Source organism: Tupaia chinensis, unplaced genomic scaffold (assembly GCF_000334495.1).
Source record: "Tupaia chinensis unplaced genomic scaffold, TupChi_1.0 Scaffold000024_1, whole genome shotgun sequence".
NCBI lineage: Eukaryota > Metazoa > Chordata > Mammalia > Scandentia > Tupaiidae > Tupaia > Tupaia belangeri.
This window is the reverse complement of record NW_006159454.1, coordinates 1136286-1157411: the sequence shown is the minus strand read 5'-3', so window position 1 is coordinate 1157411 and position 21126 is coordinate 1136286. Positions and strand designations below refer to the sequence as shown.

The window sequence follows — 21126 nt, the reverse complement described above, 5'->3', positions numbered from 1 at the left end:
ACCATGGTTTGAGTCCTGGACCTGGTGGCTTGCTTTCTCACTCTCCCTCTTTCTCTCTCTTGTCTTTGGCAAAATTCATGTGAAAAATAATAATAACAGTAATAAGTAATTCTTTAAAAAAAATAATAGTAATTCTTAAAAAAAAAAAAATATGGAGGGACCAGCTGATGGTGTAATGGTTAGGTCACTGGACTCTCACAAAGTCGACCACGGTTTGAGCCCAGACCTGGAGACTTAAAATTCATGCTGGGCGCATGTGCATCTGTGTCCAAAATTCCAAGAGGAGAATGAAGGAGAAGGGACTGTTGTGCGGCCATCCCCCCTCGGGAGTGATTTCTCGCTGTCTGTCTCTGGCAAGTGCACATGTCCTATAGCAAAAAACCTCTCTTAAAAAAAAAAAAAAAAAAAAGATAAAATGAGGCTTGTAAAATGAGCCACAGGTGGCTGAGTACTGAGCCGTGGGGCTGCAGGCCCTAGGGCCAACTGTGGCTTCGGGTTTCAAGTCAGACTGAAACTCACAGGGTGCACAGGTGCCCAAGATCCTGCCCAGCTGGAGGGCTGGGGAAAGGGGTGACAAGACCCGCTGAGGGAACCTCCTTGTCTACCTCCCTCTCTCTCCGTCCCTCCTGTACTTGCATATTCTTTCCCTCACAAATAAAAATAAATGTAACTTTTGAAAAAATGGTTAACATGGGGCCAGCAGGTGGAGTGGAGGTTAAGGTGCTGGATCTTAGAGGACTCTCCAATTTGAGTCACCGACCCAGCGGCTGGAAAATCGCACCAGGCGTGTGTTCGCGTGTGCCCAAAATTCTGGGAGGAGAAAGGAGGAGAAGGGATTGTGCTGTGGCCAACCACCCTGGGGGGTGACTTTGTTCTTTCTCTATGTCTCTCTCTCACAAGCTCATGCACCCTATGACACTTAACCACTATGCCACCTGCTGGCCCCAAATAATCCTTTTAAAAATTTAATATACAAGTACTAAGAAGATATAAATTGAATCAAGAAGTAAAATACAAAATGAGGGTGAGCAGGTATGATTAAGACACTGGATCCCACACAGTGGACTCTGTGGTTCAAGTTCCAGACCCAACGAGCAGGAAGGACACAGCAGGCACATGTGTGTCCACACCCAAAATCCTGAGAGGAGTCTGCAGGAGAAGGGATTGCAGTATCACTCCCTCTGGGAGTGATTTCTATTTTTGGGGGGGGGAGAGGTATTTAGCTATATGGTGCATGCGCTCACCAGAAAGACAGAGACAGAGAGACAGAAAGCGAGAAATCACCTCCCAGGGGGGAGGCCATGCCACAATCCCTTCCCCTCCATTCTCCCCTTGGGATCTTGGGCACACACATGTGTGCCCGGCATGAGTTTAAGCCAGAGGTCCGGGACTCGAACAGCGGTCAACTACATGGGAGGCCAGTGACATAGCCATCACGCTAACTGCTGGTCCCCGTCTGAGAGTGATTTCTCACATTCTCTTTCTGTCTTCTGAAAGTGCATGTATGCTATGCCCCCCTCAAAAAAAAAAAAAAAAAAAAAGATAAAATGAGGCTTGTAAAATGAGCCACAGGTGGCTGAGTACTGAGCCGTGGGGCTGCAGGCCCTAGGGCCAACTGTGGCTTCGGGTTTCAAGTCAGACTGAAACTCACAGGGTGCACAGGTGCCCAAGATCCTGCCCAGCTGGAGGGCTGGGGAAAGGGGTGACAAGACCCGCTGAGGGAACCTCCTTGTCTACCTCCCTCTCTCTCCGTCCCTCCTGTACTTGCATATTCTTTCCCTCACAAATAAAAATAAATGTAACTTTTGAAAAAATGGTTAACATGGGGCCAGCAGGTGGAGTGGAGGTTAAGGTGCTGGATCTTAGAGGACTCTCCAATTTGAGTCACCGACCCAGCGGCTGGAAAATCGCACCAGGCGTGTGTTCGCGTGTGCCCAAAATTCTGGGAGGAGAAAGGAGGAGAAGGGATTGTGCTGTGGCCAACCACCCTGGGGGGTGACTTTGTTCTTTCTCTATGTCTCTCTCTCACAAGCTCATGCACCCTATGACAAAAACCAAACCAAACCAAACCAAAACAAAAGGTTCAAATTGGTTAACCTTTACATAATGCACATTCTGTAATTAAAATAATAATGATAGAGAAAAGGAGCAGTCCGCTGTTTTCTACGTGCAAGCACACACGGAAGGCTGCCGGCGATTGCCCTGATTTCCCAAGTTCCTGTGAAGTGTCGTGGACAAGGCTATGTCCACCGCGTGGAGCAGAGGCTTCCCTGTCACAGCAGAGCGTCCCTCTCAAGGCTCCTGCACCTTGCAGACCTTTGACCATGTGGCTCACTGTTTCTATTCATAAGTGTTTTATTTAAAAACACTGAAGCTAGACCAGTAGGTGGTGGATCCCACAGGGCCAACCACAGCTCAAGTCCCAGACCCAGAGGCTTGAAAATCAATCAGCCAGGTACGTGTGTGTGAGCCCAAAATCCCAAGAGGAGAGTAGGGGAGAAGGGACCGTAGTGTGGCCATCCCTGGGAGGGGTGACTTTTCACTTTCCCTCTCTCCCCCCAGCCCGATTCTGGTGAGCGCATACGCCCTATAGCAAAAAAAAAACAAAAAAGAAGCCAATGAACAGAACCAGGTCAACAGAATCACTTACATTTAGGGTCATTAGATAATGCTGATTTCACCTACTCTTCCTGCTGTCCTTCCTCTTTTTGGGGGGAGTAGGAGAAAGGTTTTTGCTACAGGGCACATGCGCTTGCCAGAGAGACAGAGGCAGACAGAGAGACAGAAAGCGAGAAATCACCCCCCAGGGGGCATGGCCACACCGCAATCCCTTCTCCTCCATTCTCCTCTCAGGATCTTGGGCACGCACGCACACGCGCCCAGCACGAGTTTAAGCTGCCAGGTCTGGGACTTGAACCGCGGTCGACTACGTGGGAGTCTAGCAACGTAGCCATTACACGAACTGCTGGTCCCACCTGCCATCCTTGGAAAGGGCTGTTTTCAAAGTGACCTTTGCCCACCATGTACAGTCTGGCGTGCCTGGGCTCAGGGTAAGGGCTAGGCTGGCAGACTGCAGTGGGCAGGCCTAGGCCCCATGCCAGCTCGACCACTTCCCGGCTGGCCAGTTTGGGACAGGCGCCCTCACCCGTCCCCGAAGTAGCTAAGGCAGCATCCTTAGGGCACTCTCACCTCATCTGGCTCTGCTCTTCAGGCTTTGCTCAGTGCCTGGCAGTGCTGGGTGGCACCCCGGACGTGTCCAGGGGACACGGTACTCTGAGAAGTCACATCCCACCCTTTCTGGGGGGATGGCCCCACCCGGAAGCCCCAGACCTCCGGCAGAACGCAGCGTCGGCCTCTGCTCAGGCTTCCCGACCGCCAGCCCAGGGTGAGGGCCCGCGGGAAGCCGGTGGTCTACCTTGATGATGACGCGCTGGTCCGACTGGTCCTCCAGGATGCTGTCTGTCGGGTAGGACTCGATCTGCTGCCTGATGGCGGAGGCGATGGCCGGCACGAACGTGAGCGGGTTCAAATCCAAGTCGTCACAGAGGATCTCCGAAAACATCTCGGGCGTCATCAGCTTCTCTGAAATCGGGAGCGGGGAGAGATTGCTGACAGACCGCAGGGCCTCACTCGCCACGCGGGGCCTGGCCTGGCCTCCCCCACCCCTTCCTCTTCTGCCAAACCTCGCTGGATCCGGGTGAGGAGGGCCAGGGCAATGAGGCAGGTCCTCCCAGACACAGGGTGGGAGGAGGGAGCCCATGGTGAGCACCCTCTTCTCCCTCACACCCCTGGGGGTGTTAAGGCCCTGCATGCAGCCCCAAACCAGGTCCTCTGTGTGCCCTCGTTGCTGGGGGGCGAGCACGTGAAAAGTTCTATAAGTCTTTTTTAAAGAGAATGATTTATTTAGGGACTAGCAGATGGTGTTACGGTTATGTCGCTGGACCTCCCACATAGACAACCACAGTTACAGTCCCGGACCCAGTGGCTTAAAACTCACACTAAGCACGTGTGTGTGTGTGTGTGCGTGTGTGTGCCCAAAATCCGAAGAGAAGAATGGAAGAGAAGGGATTGCAAAGTGGCTATCCCCCTGGAAGGTGATTTCTTGCTTTCTGTCTCTCTGGCGAGCGCACATAACCTATAGCAAAACACTCTCTAAAATAAATAAATAAATAATAAAAGAATTATTTAATGTTATTTTTACTTATTTACTTACTGATTTTTAAACTACTATTATTAATTTTTTTAATTTGACCAGACAGAGACAGAGAGAAAGAGGGAAAGTGAGTAAACGAGCAGCCAGGTCCAGGACTTGAACCAGTCAGCCTCGTGGGGAGTCTGGCACCTTAACCACCACGCCACCTGCCAGCCCACATGAACAGTTCTAACCAATGGGTTTTTTTTTTTTTGAGAGTTTTTTTCACTCTAGGGCGCGTGCATTCGCCAGACAGACAGAGAGAGACATAGAGACAGAAAGCGAGAAATCACCCCCCGGGGGGGATGGCCACGCCGCAATCCCTTCTCCTCCATTCTCCTCTCGGGATCTTGGGCATGCACGCACATGCAGCCGGCGTGAGTTTTAAGCCACCGGGTCCGGGACGCGAACCGCGGTCGACTACGTGGGAGTCCAGCGACATAGCCATTACGCCAACTGCTGGTCCCAACCAATGGGTTCTTTGCATTAGGGAAAGCAAAGGCACTTCGGGGCTGACTCCACCCCTCCCGTCCATGCTGGGCGGCACCACGATGGCAGCTCACCTCCATGGCAGACCCCTGTGAGCAGGACACACCGTGCCAAGCCTCAGAGGGCCCTGCTCAGTCCCACGAGTTCTCCCGGCCCTGCCTGGCTCCTGTACTCACTGACGAGACCTCACTGGGATCCGCCACAGACCAGAGAAAGCGAAGGAATTCCTTTGCAAGCAGATGGCAGGATTCCATCACCAAGAAGCGGGCACTTAACAGATGACCAGCCCCGTTATTCCTCCCTGCCCGAGTAGCAGGGCAGAGACCAGCCATGCTCATAGGACCCCAGCACAGGCCGGCCTAGGGACAGGAGCTCCTCCTGCGAGCAGGTGCACTCTGAGATTGCAGCAGGAACCTGACGTGCTCAGCCTAAGCCCGAGAGCACGGTCTTCGCTGCCAGAGGCCACGTGTGCCCAGCAGAGAGGGGACAGGGAGAAAGTGCCCCACCACGGGGCGAGGTCACACTGCAACCCCTCTTTTAATTCTCCAGACCATTGGCATTCTAGGCACTCACATGTGCCCAGCTTAACTTTACAAGCCACCGGGGCCAGGACTCATGTAGTCGGCCAAGGGGGTTCTGGCTTCCTTAACCATCAGGCCATGGAGCAGGCCTGCCCACTGCATTTTCAAAGAGTAAACTTTTTCTTTTTTTTTAAAGAACTATTTATTTTGGGGCCCAGCAGGCGGCATGGTAGTTAAGATGCTGGAATTCCCACATGGCTGACCACGGTTCGAGTCCCAGACTTGGTGGCTTGCTTTCTCCCTCTCTCTGTCTTTCTTCCTCTGGTAAAACTCATATAAAAAAATAAAATAAAATAATTTTTTAAAAAAGAATGATTTGTTTTATTTAAGAACATTTTATAAATTTGCTATAGGACAGATGAGCACACCAGAGAGAGACAGAGAAAGTGAGACAGTAAACTACCAGGTCCGGGACTCGAACCACGGTTGGTCATGTGGGAGGCCAGCACTCTGACCACCGTGCCACCTGCTGACTCCTAAATGACACTTTTTATTTCGAGGTGGTCATAGTGTTATATGAAGTTGTTAGAGCAACGGAGGGGGCCGGACGTGGTGCATCGGTAAGGCAGTATTTTGCAAGGCTGGCTCACGTGGGAGGTTCCAGGCTCACACCGAGAGGCCTTTCAGGGTAAGCTGCGTGCATGCATGCCCGTGAGCCGGGACTGGCTAAGGTGGGCTGGGCCGCAGCACCGAGGCTACTGGGGATGCCTCTCGCTCTTGCTCTTTTTCTCCCTCACTCATAAAAAAATGAGTAAACCCAGTTTCTTGTGGTAACATCTCACAAATCAAGAGCACCGTCACAAAGCCAGGACCCTGACAAAGGCGAAGCAAGACGTTTCTTTCTGTCAATTTGTTTTGTAGAGTTTTTTTGGGTTTGTTTGTTTGTTTGTTTTTTGCCTTAGGGCACATGTGCTTGCTGGAGAGAGAGAAACAGAGACAGTGAGAGAGGAAGCAAGAAATCACTCCCCACGGGGGATGACCATGCCACAGCCCCTTCCGCTTCACTTTCCTCCTGGGATTTTGGGCACGCACACACACGTGCCCGGCATGAGTTTCACCACTGGGCCGGGGACTTGAACTGCAGCCAGCCATGTGGGTGTACAGACGTGTAACTGCTACGCCATCTGCTGGTTCCTCTTTTTATACATTTTTGTTTGTTAATTGGCCAGAGGGCAAATGCACTTGACAGAGAGACGAAGAGAAAGCATTTCTCATGGGGAACAGTCACACTGCAATCCTTCCTTCGGTTTCTCCCTCCTTTCAGGATTTTGGGCACACTTTGCACACGCCTGGTGTTTTTTCAAGGCCCTGGGTCCAGGACTCGAACCAGGAGGTTGGCCATGTGGAATCCGTCTGCCTTAAACACTGGCCACGGGCTGGCCCAAGATGCAGGATGTTTCTATCACTATCAGGACCCTCCTACGGCTGTGCTATAGCCACGCTCACTCCCCCCACCACATTCCCACCCCCCAACCCCTGGCAACCACTAATCTCCATTTCTATAACTTTATCCTATCAAGAATGTTGGGACCAGCAGTTGGCATAATGGCTATGTCTCTGGACTCCCACGTAGTTGACCACGTAGTTGACCACGGTTTGAGTCCTGAACCCAGTTGCTTAAACTCACGTCGGGCGTGTGCGTGCATGCCCAAGATCCCGAGAGGAGAATGGAGGAGAAGGGATTGCGGCGTGACCATCTCCCTGGGGGGTGATTTCTCGCTTTCTATCTCTCTGCCTCTCTCTGTCTTTCTGGTGAGTGCACGCACCCTATAGCAAAATCCTCTCCGAAAAAAAAAAAAAAAAGAAGAAGAAGAAGAATGTTGCATGAACAGTGTGCAACTTTTGTGGATTAGCTTTTTTCACTAAGCAAAATTCTCCTGAGATTCATCCAGGTGGTCCCTTCCTTTGGATTGCCAAGTGGCAGTCCACGGTACCATCGGACCACATTTTAACTCTTCACCCACCGAAGGACGACTAGGTTGTGTCACTTTCCAGCTATTACGAATAAAGCTGAACTATGAACATCCCTGTGGAGGCGTCTGTGTAATCCTAAGTCCTCCCTTCTCTGGGATAAATGCCCAGGAGTGCAACTGCTGGGTTGTATGGTGGTTAAATATTTAGTGTTAAAACAAAACGACCAAAATATTTTCCAGAGCAGCTGAGCCACATTCTATCCCCACCCGTGGTGTCTGGCCCAGTTCCTCCACATCCTCACCAGCATCTGGTGGTGTCACTACTTTTTATAGGTGTGGAATGATGGAGTTTTCATTTGCGATTTCCTAATGGCTAATAGCCCAGACCAGCTTTCCGATGTTTACCTGCCATCTGTGTATCTTTTTTGGTGAAATGTCTCTTCCGGTCCTTTGCCCATGTTCTAAGGGATTTTTTTTTTTTTTTTTTTTTTTTTCTCTTAGAGACCGTCCGCATTTTGGCGCATGCGCTTGCCAGACAGACAGAGATAGAACGTGAGAAATCACCCCCCAGGGGGGATGGCCACACCGCAATCCCTTCTCCTCCATTCTCCTCTCGGGATCTTGGGCATGCACGCACACGCGCCCGTTGTGAGTTTTAAGCCACCGGGTCCGGGATGCAAACCATAGTCGACTACGTGGGAGTCCAGTGACATAGCCACTACGCTAACTGCTGGTCCCTAAAGGATTATTTTTTTCACTGTTGAATTTTGAAAGATTTTATCAAAGAATTATTTAATTTTATTTATTCATTCATTTATTTTAATTTAACCAGAGGGGAGTGGGGAATCAAGCCACCAGGCCTGGGACTCAAACTATGGTTGGCCATTTGGGAGTGTCCAGAACCTTAACCACCATGCCACCTACTGGTCCCGAGTTTTGGAAATTCCTTTTCTTTTGCCTTTTTTTTTTTTTTTTTTAAATGAGAGAGAGAGAGAGAAAGAGAGAGAAAATGAGAAAGCAAGTTGCCAGGTTTGGGACTCAAAAAACGGTTGGCCATATAGGAGTTCAGCAATGTAACCGTGACGCCATATGCTGGTCCCTGAAAATTCTCTGGATAGTCTAGATTCCAGTCCTTTTGTCAGGTATGTGGTTGCTAAATAGTTTCTCTCACTCTGCAGTCTGTCTCTTGCCCATTAATAGGATCTTTGGCAGAGACACGGTTTTCACTGTGATGAAGTACAACGTCTCAGTATTTCGTTCTGTTTTAGGTGCCTTGGAACTTTGCCTAGCCTCAGATCTCAACGATTTTGGCTTTTTCTTTCCTCCCAAAGGTGTACAGGGGTATGTATCACATGGAAGTCTGAGATCAGTTCCGAGTTCGCTGTGGTAGAAGGGGAGGCTGTTGCCCAGGTTCACTGATGGGCCTCTGATGGCCAATGGCTTGATTACCGTTTTGTTCACAGGGCTATCCTTCCTCCATTAAATCGCTTGTACCTTCATCAAAAATCAGGAGGGCTCATTTGTGTGAGGCTTCTTCTGAACTCTCGACTATACCATTGATGGATGTGTCTGATCACACCACCAATGCCACACAGCTGTGATTACTGCAGCTACACAGTAAGCGTTGACACTGGGTAGGATGACTCTTCCCACTTCACTCTCTTCCAAAATCGCTTTGGCTATTTTGGTTCCTTTCTCTTTCCACACAGATTTTATAGAATTTTTCTATCATCTACAAAAAAGTCTTGCTGGGATGTTTCCACAGGAATTGCATTAAACTTGTATATACATTTGGCAAGAACTGATACCTTAAAAGTCTTGGATTCATGAACATGGTACATCTCTCCATTTCTATAAATCTTCCTTCATTATTTTCATCAGTGGCTGACAGTTTTGTTTTTGAGAGGTTTTTGCCGCCGTGATCTGGATTCGAACTGTGGTTGACTACGTGGGACTCCAGCAACATAACCATTACACCATCTGCTGGTCCCAGTGGCTGATATTTTTGACACATTGTTTTTGTGCATATTTTATTAGATTTACACTTTAGTATTCTTCTTTTTATTAAGTGATCGTACATAACTAACATATAAGTATCTAGGTGTTTATTAAGATACAGATATACAGGGGCCAGTGGGTGGTGCAGTGGTTAGGCACAGGACTTCTACATGGCTGAGAGCAGTTCAAGTCCCAGACAGAGGCTTAAAACTCATACTGGGCACGTGTGTACATGCACAAAATCCCAAGAGGAAATGCAGAAGAAGGGATTGAGGTGTGGCCATTCCCAGGGGGATGATTTCTTGCTTTCTAGCTCTCTCTCTCACTGGAGAGCACATATGCCCTATAGGCAAAAATCTCTCAAAAAAAAAAAAAAAAAGATACATAAATGCCAGTCAGCGGGTGGCATGGAGGTTAAGACAGCTGGATCCTACAGGGCCAATTCTGCGGCTCAAGTCCCAGACCCAGCAGGTTGAAAATCACACCAGCCCATGTGCATACATGCCCCAAATCCCAAGACGAACATAGAAGAGAAAGGACTGTGGCATGGACATCCCCCCTGGGGTGTGATTTCTCACCTTCTCTCTCTCTCTTTCTCTCTCTCTCTCTCTCTCTCTCTCTCTCTGGTGAGGGCATGTGCTCTACAGCAAAACCTAAAAAACAAACAAAACTATCCATCTGAATTGATCTCTGCATTTCTCTGACATCTTGCCACCTTGTTGAACTTTATTTATTTATGAATGACAGGGTCTCACTAAGTCAGGAGCCTTCTGTTTCATCCTCCAGAGTAGCTGGGACTAAAGAGTCTGCAACACTGTGCCTGGCTTTTAGGGGGCCCAGGAAATCAAACTCGGCCTTCCTTCAGCCTCATCCTGCTGAGAGTAAGAACCCTACAGCATGTGTCACCACAGCCCGGTCTGAACTCAGGTATCAGCTCTAAGAGTTTTGGTAGATTCCTTAGGCTTTTCTTTTCTTTTTTTATTTAACTTCATTCATTCATTTATTTATTTATGGGGGCAGAGAGAGAGGAAAAGCGAGGAAGCAAGCTGCCAGGTTCAGGACTTGAACCGCCGTCGGCCATGTGGAAGTCCAGCAGCCTTAACCACTCTGGTGAGTGCACGTGCCCTATCAAAAACCTCTCCAAGAAAAAAGATAAATCAGCCTCCAGTGGGTAAGGTCTCGTTGCAGTCCCTTCTCCATTCTCCTCTCAGGATTTTGGACATGCACGCACACATGCCTGGCATGAGATTTAAGCCACTGGGTCCAGGACTTGAACTGCAGTTGACTACGTGGGACTCCAGTGATGTGACCGTTATGCCATCTGCTGGTCCCTCCAGTTCTTACACCATCTTGCTGACTTTCCATCTAGTTGTCTATCAGTAATTAAGAGAGAACAGGCCAGCCAAGTGGTGTGGTGGTAAAGGCGGCTGGATCCCGCGCGGCCAACCGTGAGGTTCGAGTCCCAGATCTGGCCGCTTGAAAACCACACCAGATGCATGTGCGTGCGTGACCAAATTCCTGAGAGGAGAATGGAGGAGAAAGGATTGTAGTGAGGCCATCCCCCTGGAGGGTATTGTCATTTCCCTCCACCCTCTCTGGTGAGAGTATGTACCCTAGAGCAGAAAGTAAAAAAAAATAAATAAATAAAAGTGAGCTAATGAAACTTCACTGGGTATGTGTCTAGTTTCCTTTCTAGTTCTATTTGGTTTTGCATCACGTATTTTCCAGCCCGACTGGCCGTTTTCATGCTGCCCGGCCTGTTCCACCTGGCACTATTATAAAACTGCCCGGCTTGCTTTCCTGTGATAATGTTTACACAACGCATGTTTTCCTTTTTACTGTCAACCCTATTACATTGTATGTAATGTAATATTTACTTTCTTGTAGATAATACATGCCCAGGTGGTTTTTGTTGTTGTTGTTAAACATTTTTTTTCCCTTAGTTTTTGTAATAGGCCGCATGCACTCACCAGACAGAGAGAGAGACAGAGAGATCACCTCTCGGGAGATAGCCATGCCACAATCCCCTCTCCTGCCAGGTCATTAGGCACAAACACACCAATCTGGTGTGACTGTTGGAGCTGCTGGTTCAGGACTTGAACTGTCGTCTGCCTTGTGGGATCCAGCACCTTAACCTCCATGCCACTGGCTGGCCCTGCCTGGATATTCTGAACCCACTGTGCCAACCTGTCTTTTAAAAAATAATTATTTACAAGGGACCAGCAGTTAGCGTAATAGCGTCACTGGACTCCCATGTAGTCAACCACGGTTCGCATCCCAGACCCGGTGGCTTAAACTCACGCCAGGTGCGTGTGTGTGCGTACCCAGGATCCCGAGAGGAGAACAGAAGAAAAGGGATGATGGCGTGGCCATCCCCCCAGGGGGTGATTTCGCACTTTCTGTCTCTCTGTCTCTTTCTAGTGAGCGCACATGATCTATAGCAAAAACCTCTCTCAAAAAAAAAGTTATTACTGACAAAATTAAAAAACGGTTCTGGAAAAGCGGGTGCAGGGGGAGCAGCGTCAGGGTGTGATAGTGCTGACAAGAAGGCTCAGGTCCCAGGGCGGTGGCAATGCCGTCAAGGTCAGACACAGTGTGTGAAAGACACGGCAACGTTACGGAAGCCGTGGCAAAGCTGAAGCCTGGAGTGGGACTCAGTGAGGCAGCCCCACAATACCGTGAGGGTAAAGCCAGGCAAGGGGCCACCTGGGTGGGCGAGCAGAGGGTCCACGGTGGGACCATGTCAGGAAGCACGTGCCCTGCCTGTCGGTGGGATGGGCAAGCCTGTGTCGACACACCCACCAGTGAAGACAGAACCGGGGATCCTGTTATCATGGTTGAAGGGAGAAAAAAATCACATGCAAGACTGAAAAAAAAAAAAGTAATTATTTACATTTTAAGGCTTGAGTCTGCCCTTTATTTTTGTTCTTGGGTCCCCCCCCCCCATCTTTCACTTCTGTTTTTTCTTGCCTTCCTGTGAATTACTTCACCGTATTTTTAGAATTTCATTTTGATTTAGCTATAATATTTCCGAGTGCATCTCTACATTTTTTTTTAAAGATATTTTTGCTGTAGGGCGTATGTGTTCGCCAGAGAGACAGACAGTGAGAAACAAGCCGCCAGGGGAAACGGCCATGCCACGACCCCTTCTCCATTCTCTGGGGTTTTAGGCATGCATATACGGGTGTCTGGCTTAATTTTTAAGCCACCAGGTCCAAGACAACTATACAGGTAACTGTTATACCATCTGCTGGCCCCGAATCCCTACTTTTTAAATGTTTAATGATTTATTTCATGAAACAAAAAGCGAGACAGCAAAGGGGCAACCCCCCCTTGACGGCTGCACCGCACTGCCATTGGCCCCAGCGCTGGTGTCTGCAGGCGTCGTTGGCCGTGTGTCTGCAGGTACACCTGGAGAGTGCCCCGTGTGTCTCTCTCAGGTGGTTCTCAGGGGTTCTGACTGCTACATTACACTGGACGTCAGGAAGGTCCCGACACATGGCCGCATCAAGAAACAGGTTTCGACCTTCCCGATGACCTAACGTCATTGATCAGGCTACAGGTTTATTTTTACCAATTTAAATAAAGTGTACAACCTGACCTCTCTTTACACTCCTCTATTCTCTCGTTAATAATATGACTGATGTGGGACCAGCAGGTGGCGTAGTGGTTACGTCGCTCGACTCCCATTTAGTCCACCACAGTTGAGTCCTGGACCCGGGGGGCTTAAAATTCCAGGTGCGTGTGCGTGCGTGCCCAAGATCCCGAGAGGAGAATGGAGGAGAAGGGATTGCGGCGTGGCCATATCCCCCCTGGGGGGGGATTTTTCACTTTCTGTCTCTATGTCTCTCCCTGCCTCTCCTTGGGAGCACATGCACCCTACAGTAAAAATATCTTTTCTTTTTTTTTTTTTTTTTAAAAAAAATGTATTTATTTATCATTATTACTGAGTGCACTCACAGAGAGAGACAGACAGACAGAAAGAGAGAGAGAGACAGTGAGATAGCAAGCTGCCAGGTCAGGGTTTCAAACCGTAGTCTGCCATATGGGAGTCCAGTGCCTCGACCATCACACTGCCTACTGGCCCCAGCAAAAATCTCTGAAAAACAAAAATAATAAGGGGCCGGCAGGTGGCATAGTGGTTAAGGGCGCTGGACTCCCACATAGCCGACTACGGTTCAAGTTCTGTACCTGGTGGCTTGATTTCTCTCTCTCTCTCACTCTCTCTATGTCCCTCTCTGGTCATATTAAAAAAAAATAAATCATGGATAAAGAAAGTTAAATAAAATAATGCTTTAAAAAATATATAATCGACTTAAATATTTCCTCTATGTAGTTTTAGAACCACATTCGACAGTATTTGTCATTTTTGCTTTAACTGCCAAACACCACTTGGAAAACTCAAGAGGAGAAGAAAAACCTGTTTTTATTATTACTGTTTTAAATTTGCTTTAGGGGCACATGTGTTCACCAGAGACACAGAGAGAGAAAGAATGGGAAAGTGAGAAAGCAAGCTTCCAGGTCTGGGACTCGAACCAGTTAGATATGTGGGAGTCCAGCACCTTAACTGCCATGTCACTTGCTGTTCCCTGTGTGTCCTATTTTAAAATCGCTCTGTAATAGACACCCTCAGGCCCGTCTTTAAGGTTATTTTAAGTTTCAGTGATCTGGGTGCGGCCTCCTGACTACCAGCCCCGAACCACAACTCCGAGGCCAGCCCCCCAGCACATTAACGGACTCGGAGATTCTGCTTCTGAGCCACAGCCCGGCGTTACATCTCGACCGCGCCGAGGGCAGTGGGCTGATCACCACATCCCTCGGCCTGATGCCGCAAGGCTGAGTGGATGGCGGCGCCCACAGCGGTAAGACGTGACGCTACGAGGCTGACCCTCGTGACCTCCCAGAAGAACACACGAGGAGCACCCGTGTGCGTGATCTGGAGCGGGGGGGGGGGGGGCTGGATTTGGGTGCCGAGACTCTGTTGGGGGTGTTGTCTCACTCTGATTAATGAAATAAAAATAAATGAATGAATAAAACTGAAAAAAAAAAATACAGGGCCAGGAGGTGGTGTGGTGGTTAAGGTGCTGGACTCCCATGTGGTCGACCGTAGTTCAAATCTCAGACCCAGTGGCTTGAAAATAATGCCGAGTGTGTGTGTGTGTGTGTGTGTGTGTGTGTGTGTCCCCAAAATCCTGAGAGGAGTGGAGACGGGATCATGGTGTGGACACCCCCTCTAGAGGGTGATTTCTCACTTTTCCTCTGCCTCTCTCTCTCCCACAAGCACACGTACACTCAGGCAAAACAAAACGAAACAAAACCTAAACAAGAAAAAATAAAAAACTAACACCTTTTCCCCAAAAGAATAAATAAATATGAGCCAGTAGGTGGCACTGTGGTTAAGGCAGCTGGATCCCACATGGCCAACAGTTCGGTTCAAGCCCAGGACCCTCCAGCATGCACCAGGTGCGTGTGCGTGCGTGCCCCAAACCTGAGAGGAGAAAGGACTATGGTGTGGCCATCCCCCCGGGGGTGCTTTCTCCTACCACCACCCACGTCTCTTGTCTTTGGCAAGCTTCTCAATTTCTCTATCACAGAAACTGAAAAAAAAAAAAAAAAAAAAAGAATTAAAAAGAAGAAGAACTAAGGGAAGGCTGAGCCCCGTGTACTTCTCCCACCAGGCACTCGGACCAAGCTGAGCATGACCCAGAGCACTGGCTTCCTCCAATGCCTCATTTCATTTTCTGCTTCACCCACTTTTCCTCGCCACTCCTTTTTCGCTCGCTTTATTGTTTTGTACGGTGTCCTCAGGTAAGCAGCCTCACACCCCTTCCGGAGCAGGGAGGGGTGTAAATAAATACTGGGAGCGTCCCCCGTGCTGCTGAGAGAAAAGGAACAAAACACACGTCACGGCTCCGTTTGAACTAAGCTCCTGGGCTGGGCCGGGTGCTCGAAGGGCCATGAGCAAAGCGACAATAGAAAACCGAGGTCCCTGACCTCCAGGGTTGCAATGCAGAGGGAGAAGAGAGAAACTAAGAATAACCGCGGCAGACCGGCTGGGACAGGGACCTGGTGCCGGAAACGGGTAACGTGCAGCCCTGGTGCTGGCCTGGTGCCCGTGGGCTGCCCTGGTCCTGTGCCGAGATGCCGCAGTGAACTGCACCTGCCCCGCTGCAACTGTTACGACCTTCTGGAACCTCCTGCCAGCTCGACTGCGGGCTGGGCCCCGGAGGACAGACAGCTGACTCTCAGGCGTTGCTCAGCGGGCTGGCGAAGGCCCCTGGACACAGGCCTGACACACAAAGTGCCCAGGGACGACCAAAGGAAGTAGCCTAATCCCTCCAGAAAGCGCACTCATACCCTCTGCCCTCAAGAAATCCCTCTGGGAGAAAGATCCTGTAAGCAAGTAAGTTCTCCGCCACGGAGCTGTCTACAGCAAGGGGAGTTTATTCTATTTATTTATTTATAAGAATTACTTTATTTAACTTTTCATTTATTTATTTTAATTTGACCAGAGAGGGACAGAGTGAGAGCAAGAGAGAAGAGAAAGCAAGCCGCCAGGTCCGGGACTCAAACCGCGGTCAGCCATGTGGGACTCTAGCGTCCTTAACCACCACGCCATCTGCTGGCCCCAGCAAGGAGAGTTTAGAAGCTGAGGTCACTCAACTCAATCGAAAATTCTACACCAATCATGAAGACCAAAGAGACAAGTTAAGATACTTAATGAAATGTGAAAAGGGGCTGGCAAGAAGCATAACAGTTAAGGGTGCTTGACTCCCACATGGTGGACCGAGGTTCGAGTCCCAGGCCTGGAAGCTTCCTTTCTCTCTCTCTCTCTCAACAAATTAAAATAAATAAATAAAATAATTTTTTTGAGAAGTTTTTGCTATAGGGCGCGTGCACTCGCCAGGAAGACAGAGAGAGACAGAGAGACAGAAAGAGAGAAATCCCCCCCCAGAGGGGATGGCCATGCCACAATCCCTTCTCCTCTATTCTCCTCTCGGAATCTTGGACACGCACACACACGTGCCCAGCGTGAGTTTAAGCCACCGGGTTCAGGACTCGAACCACAGTCAACTACATGGGAGTCCAGCGACATAGCTGTGATGTCCCAGATTCCAGTGATTTTAAACTTTCATTGATTTAAAAACATACATGCGTCCAGCCTCGTGGCCTAGCAGCCAGATCACATATGGCTGACCTTGGTTCAAATCCCAGCTCTGACAGACTGAAAACACCTGGCATGCGCGCGCGTGCCCCAAACCTTGACAGGACAGAGCAATGGAAAAGCGGGATCGTGCCATGACCATACCTCACGGGTGGGAGTGCATTCTCCCTCTTCTCTGGCAGCGCGAGTGCCCCCTGGCAAAACTTTAAAAAGAGAGCGAGACTCGCTTTCTGCCTGACTGTAATGCGTGTTAGGGCTGGTCCCCAGGCCTGCTGGGTAGGGGAGCGGATCCCACACGGCCAACCACAGTTCGACTCTCAGCCCCAGGGGCCCCCAGCACGATGGACAAATGGAGAAGGGACTGCTATGTGACCCCCACACCCTATTTTGGGAAATCTCTTTCTCTTTTTCTCCTTTTCTGTCTCCTTGGTGAGCACATGTACCCTCTGGCAATTAAAAAAAAAAAACAGCTATTAATATAGGTATTTAAAAAAAATAATAGGGTGTTACATTGTGAAAGTTCTGACAGATTTAGGAAAAAAAATAAAGAAAATAAACAAGGGCAGATGCCCCTTCCCAGATGGGATAAACACTCTAATCACAGGCGGGACCATCAGCCTTTGAAGCTTTCTGTCCACTCTGCACACACAGGGTCTGCATGTGAAGCACACACAGGGTCTGCATGTGAAGCACACACAGGGTCTGCATGTGAAGCACACACAGGGTCTGCATGTGAAGTACACACAGGGTCTGCATGTGAAGCACACACAGGGTCTGCATGTGAAGTACACACAGGGTTTGCATGTGAAGCACACACAGGGTCTGCATGTGAACTTTTTTTCTTTTAGTTATTTTGTTAGCAGGCCTGTGTGCTTGCTAGAGAGTGTGCGAGAGAGACGGGGGTGGGGGGGCAGAGAGAGCACCCCATGGAGGCATGCTCACGCCCAGTCCCCTTGCCTCCAGCTCTCTCCCCTTTTGGGCCTTTGGGCACGCATGTGCATGTGCCTGCTGTGGTTCTTGAACTGCCGTCCAGGGCTCAAACTGCATGGCTGGCCACGCGGGATCAGCTGACTGACCCACCACACCACGGAGCCGGCTTTCCATCCGGATCCTGAAAGCCCAGGAAGAGAGGGCGACTGCCCAGGACATAGTGAGGGGAGCGAGGGGAAGAGGAGCCAGGCCGAGGGCAGAGCCTGGGCGCTCACACGCAGGGCGGTGAGCGGAGACGGCTGGGGGCGGGCGGAGGGAGGCTAGGAGGGCCCGGAGCTGCAGGAACCGGGCCTGGGACCCCGCAGCCTCTTCGTCACCATCCTCACCGAGCCCGGCCTCTGAGCTACCCAATCTGAGCAGGGTGACAGTGCCCAGCCCACGGCGAACAGCGCAAAGCAGGACTGGACCCGAGGCCATGCCCCTCAACACCGTGCCGGGGGGCTCTGAACGCCTGACGGGAAGCTGGCAGGACGGGAGACCCGAGGCCCCGGCGGGCCACGGCAGGCCCAGGCCCAGCGGCGCCCCACGGCCCACGTACCGTTCATGTTCCAGGTGAAGGCGTCGCGCAGCTTCTGCCCGTCGATCTCCATGTCCAGTCGGATGGGGACCAGCACCTCGGGCTGGGACGCGTTCTCGTGGATCACGGCGGGGTCGTGGTCATCAAAGCTGAAAGGAGATAAGCAGCGACAGTCGGCGAGGGAGGCCCGGCTCCCCACGACCGGAGCCGCCGGGGTACCAAGTCCAGCGGTCTCTGCACCGGAGTCGCCGCCAATCTGGTGAGAGGGGAAAGGCCACTTTCTGTTTTTTTGGAGAGGTTTTTTCGCTATAGGACACGTGGGCTCACCAGAGACAGAAAGCAAGAAGTCACCCCCCAGGGGGGATGGCCACGCCGCTATCCCTTCTCCTCGGGAGTCCAGCGACATAGCCATCATGCCAACTGCTGGTTCCCCCAAAGGCCACTTCTTAGCAGCACTTGTCAACTAACAGCTGAGACAGCACAAGCGAGGTCAGTGGGAGTCCCAAGGCCATTGTCAAATGGGGGATGGCAGGCCGTGAATGACCAGAGCGGGCCTGTCTGGAACAAGCGCTGCCAGGGGGCGGAGCTCTGCCATCATGGATGCTTGGGGAGCGGCCAGGAAGCTGCTGCCCCGGGCAGAGTGGAAGCCAGACCTGGACGTTCTCTAAGGGGAGACTGAGCTGAAAAGTGGCGGGGCTTTCCAGAGAGAGGCGGAAAAGGAGAAGCGCATCCAGAGGAGGAAGTATCTGAGTGGAGAGGGGAGGCCCCGCGGGACCCCTGTAGGCAGGGCGCAGCCGCAAGACGTGTGAGAATCGAAGCGCCCCGGGTTCTCCACCCTCAGGCTGGGGAATTTGGTGCCTGCACAGAGGGAGCCCCAGGAGGATTCTGAGCCAAGTTCTGCTTTAGGAAGGCGATGAGGAAAGAGAGGGCAGGCAGGTCACTGAGGGGGTGCTGGAGTGCAGGGAACACTGGAAGGCGCCTGCAGAGGCAGAGAGAGCCGAGAACGGCCCCGGAGAGCCGGGGAGGCAGACGACGGCCACGTGGAAACACGGGGGGAGGGTGGTGGGGGGGTCGAGGGAAGCAGTTCGGTTTGAGGTCATCAGGGCAGGCCCTGATTGACGCCTGGTGGGCTTACGAGGAGGAGGAGGAGGCCAGGGTGACTCAGGGACATCCACGCGGCTCTGCTCTCCCCTTGAGATGTGACACCTCAGGACTCTGCAGGACCCCACAGAAGTGGCCCTTGGGCTTGGGACCTCCCAACTGTGAGCGAAATAGACCTCTATTTGTGTAAATCATCGGGTTTCAGGGACTTTCTGTTCTTAGGAACAGAATGGGTTAAAGCGGTGGCATTCTAAAGCGGGAGGTGACACTCAAACTTGGGAGAGAGGAAGGAGGAGAGAGAAAAAAAGGAAAGGAGAGAGGTAAGGAGGGAGGACAGGGTAAGCATGGGAGGGGTTGGCCCCATCGAGCTCCAGCAGAGGGGGCCACGGGGTGGGAGCCCTGGGCGGCCAGCAACGGCCCGGGAGAGGCAGGGCCGGCTGGCAGCCCCAAGCGAACCCTGGCTTCTGCTCTGAATGTGACGGGAGCTGGAAGACTGCGTCGAGGGTGCTGCCCGGTGCCCGGTTCTTAGGTGAGGGGCCCATGCACCTAAGAACAGGCCCCGAGAGGCCGGCAGGCAAAATCTCGCCGACGTTGGACTCGGGACCAGCAGTTGGCGTAATAGCTATGTTGCTGGACTCCCACATGGTTAAGCGTGGTTCAAGTCCCGGACCCGGTGGCTTAAACTCACACCAGGCGCATGTGCGTGCGTACCCGAGATCCCGCAGAGGAAAATGGAGAAGGGATTGCGGCATGGCCATCCTCCCTGGGGGGTGATTTCTTGCTTTCTGACTCTCTCTGTCTTTCTGGAGAGCGCACATGCCCTATAGCAATTTAATTTAAAAAAAAAAAACAACAACAAAAACAACTCGCCAAGTGTGGACTGATCCATATGAGAAAAAGGAGCGGAGACAGAGCTCTCGGCTCCTGGTCTCGGCATGAAGCGTGGACAGAGAAAAAGCCGCTCCATCAGTCCAGGGTGGGTGTCCGAGTCTCTGCCACCCATGCCCCATGGTGAGGACGTCTGAGGGTGTGAGGTCCGCTGTGGAGGGAGGCCTGGGCCCCGGAGACAAATGCGGGGTGGAGGTCATGAAGAACACCCCCAAGACATCGATGTCCTGTTCCCTAAACTTCCAACGGCCAGACGTGATGGCGGGAAGGACCTCGGAGTGGCAGACCCGGTGGGCTCGACCGCTGCAGCAGCCTCTGAGAGAGAGGGCCATTTCACAGACGGAGAGCGGAGACTGGAGTGACAGGGCCACCCGCCAGGAACAGCGCCCAGAGCCGAAGGCAGCCCAGGCTCCACCTGAGTCCTGCGGGCCACACCTGGGTCTCGGTCGTGGGGCCCAACGTGGGCTCCTGGCCTCCAGAACCAAGAGAGAAGCCATCTGCTGCTTCAGGCCGCCCGGGGAGCGGCAGCTGGTTCCAGCAATCAAAGGATGTGGGCACGGCAGGAGGCACGGGGTGACAGCTGAGACCACTGGATGTGGCTGGGGTCACCTCGTGGGAGACAAAGGGCAGAGAAACGCCCCGAGGACTGTGCCCGGGAACCCGATTTGAGATACTGGGGAGGAGAGGGGACCATGGCGAGAGGCCAGAGCAGACCGGACCTGACGGGCAGGGAGACAGCGGAGACCACACTCGGGAGGGAGTTAGAGAATTAGCGCATTCCGAGAAGGCAGTGCTGCATTTGGGGAGCTCAAGGTCAAACACGGCAAGGTGCTGTTTCTTCTTCTTTTTGTTTTTTCAGGTTTCTGCCATAGGGTGAGTGAGTTCGTTGGAAAGAGAGCGAGGGAAGGGAAGGAATCAGCCCGGGGGAGGCCACACTGCAACCCCATCTTCTCCACTGTCCTGGGATTTGGGGCATGCACAAGCCCAGCATGATTTTCAAGCCACCAGGTCTGGGACTTGAACCACAGTCAGCCATGTGGGACTCCAGCTGACTTACCCCCCACGCTATCTGTGGTCCCCAGCAGCGTGCTTCTCTAGGGAGGAGGAGACTGGGCCGAGCTGGGTGCAGAGGGGGGCGGCGGGCGGTGCCGACATGCGCTCACCAGAGAGGGAAGGTCCTCTTCTTGTCCCGCCCCATGCGGTTCCTGTTGATGGTCGTGGAGCACGGCACGGCGTCCAGGTGGTGGGAGCTGTTGGGCAGGGTGGGCACCCACTGGCTGTTCCTCTTGGCC

General features: G+C 51.7%; 1 protein-coding gene across 1 annotated transcript in view; it reads right to left on the bottom strand.

Annotated features, from left to right (window-relative positions):
* Positions 1-21126, bottom strand: part of SMARCB1 (SWI/SNF related BAF chromatin remodeling complex subunit B1) — a gene marked incomplete at its 5' end in the record, with an annotated part of 70967 nt that overhangs the window by 29016 nt on the left and 20825 nt on the right. The window contains 2 exon segments of the mRNA XM_006140203.2: positions 3416-3582; positions 17867-17994. Of these exon segments, the coding sequence (XP_006140265.1) occupies positions 3416-3582; positions 17867-17994 (295 nt within the window).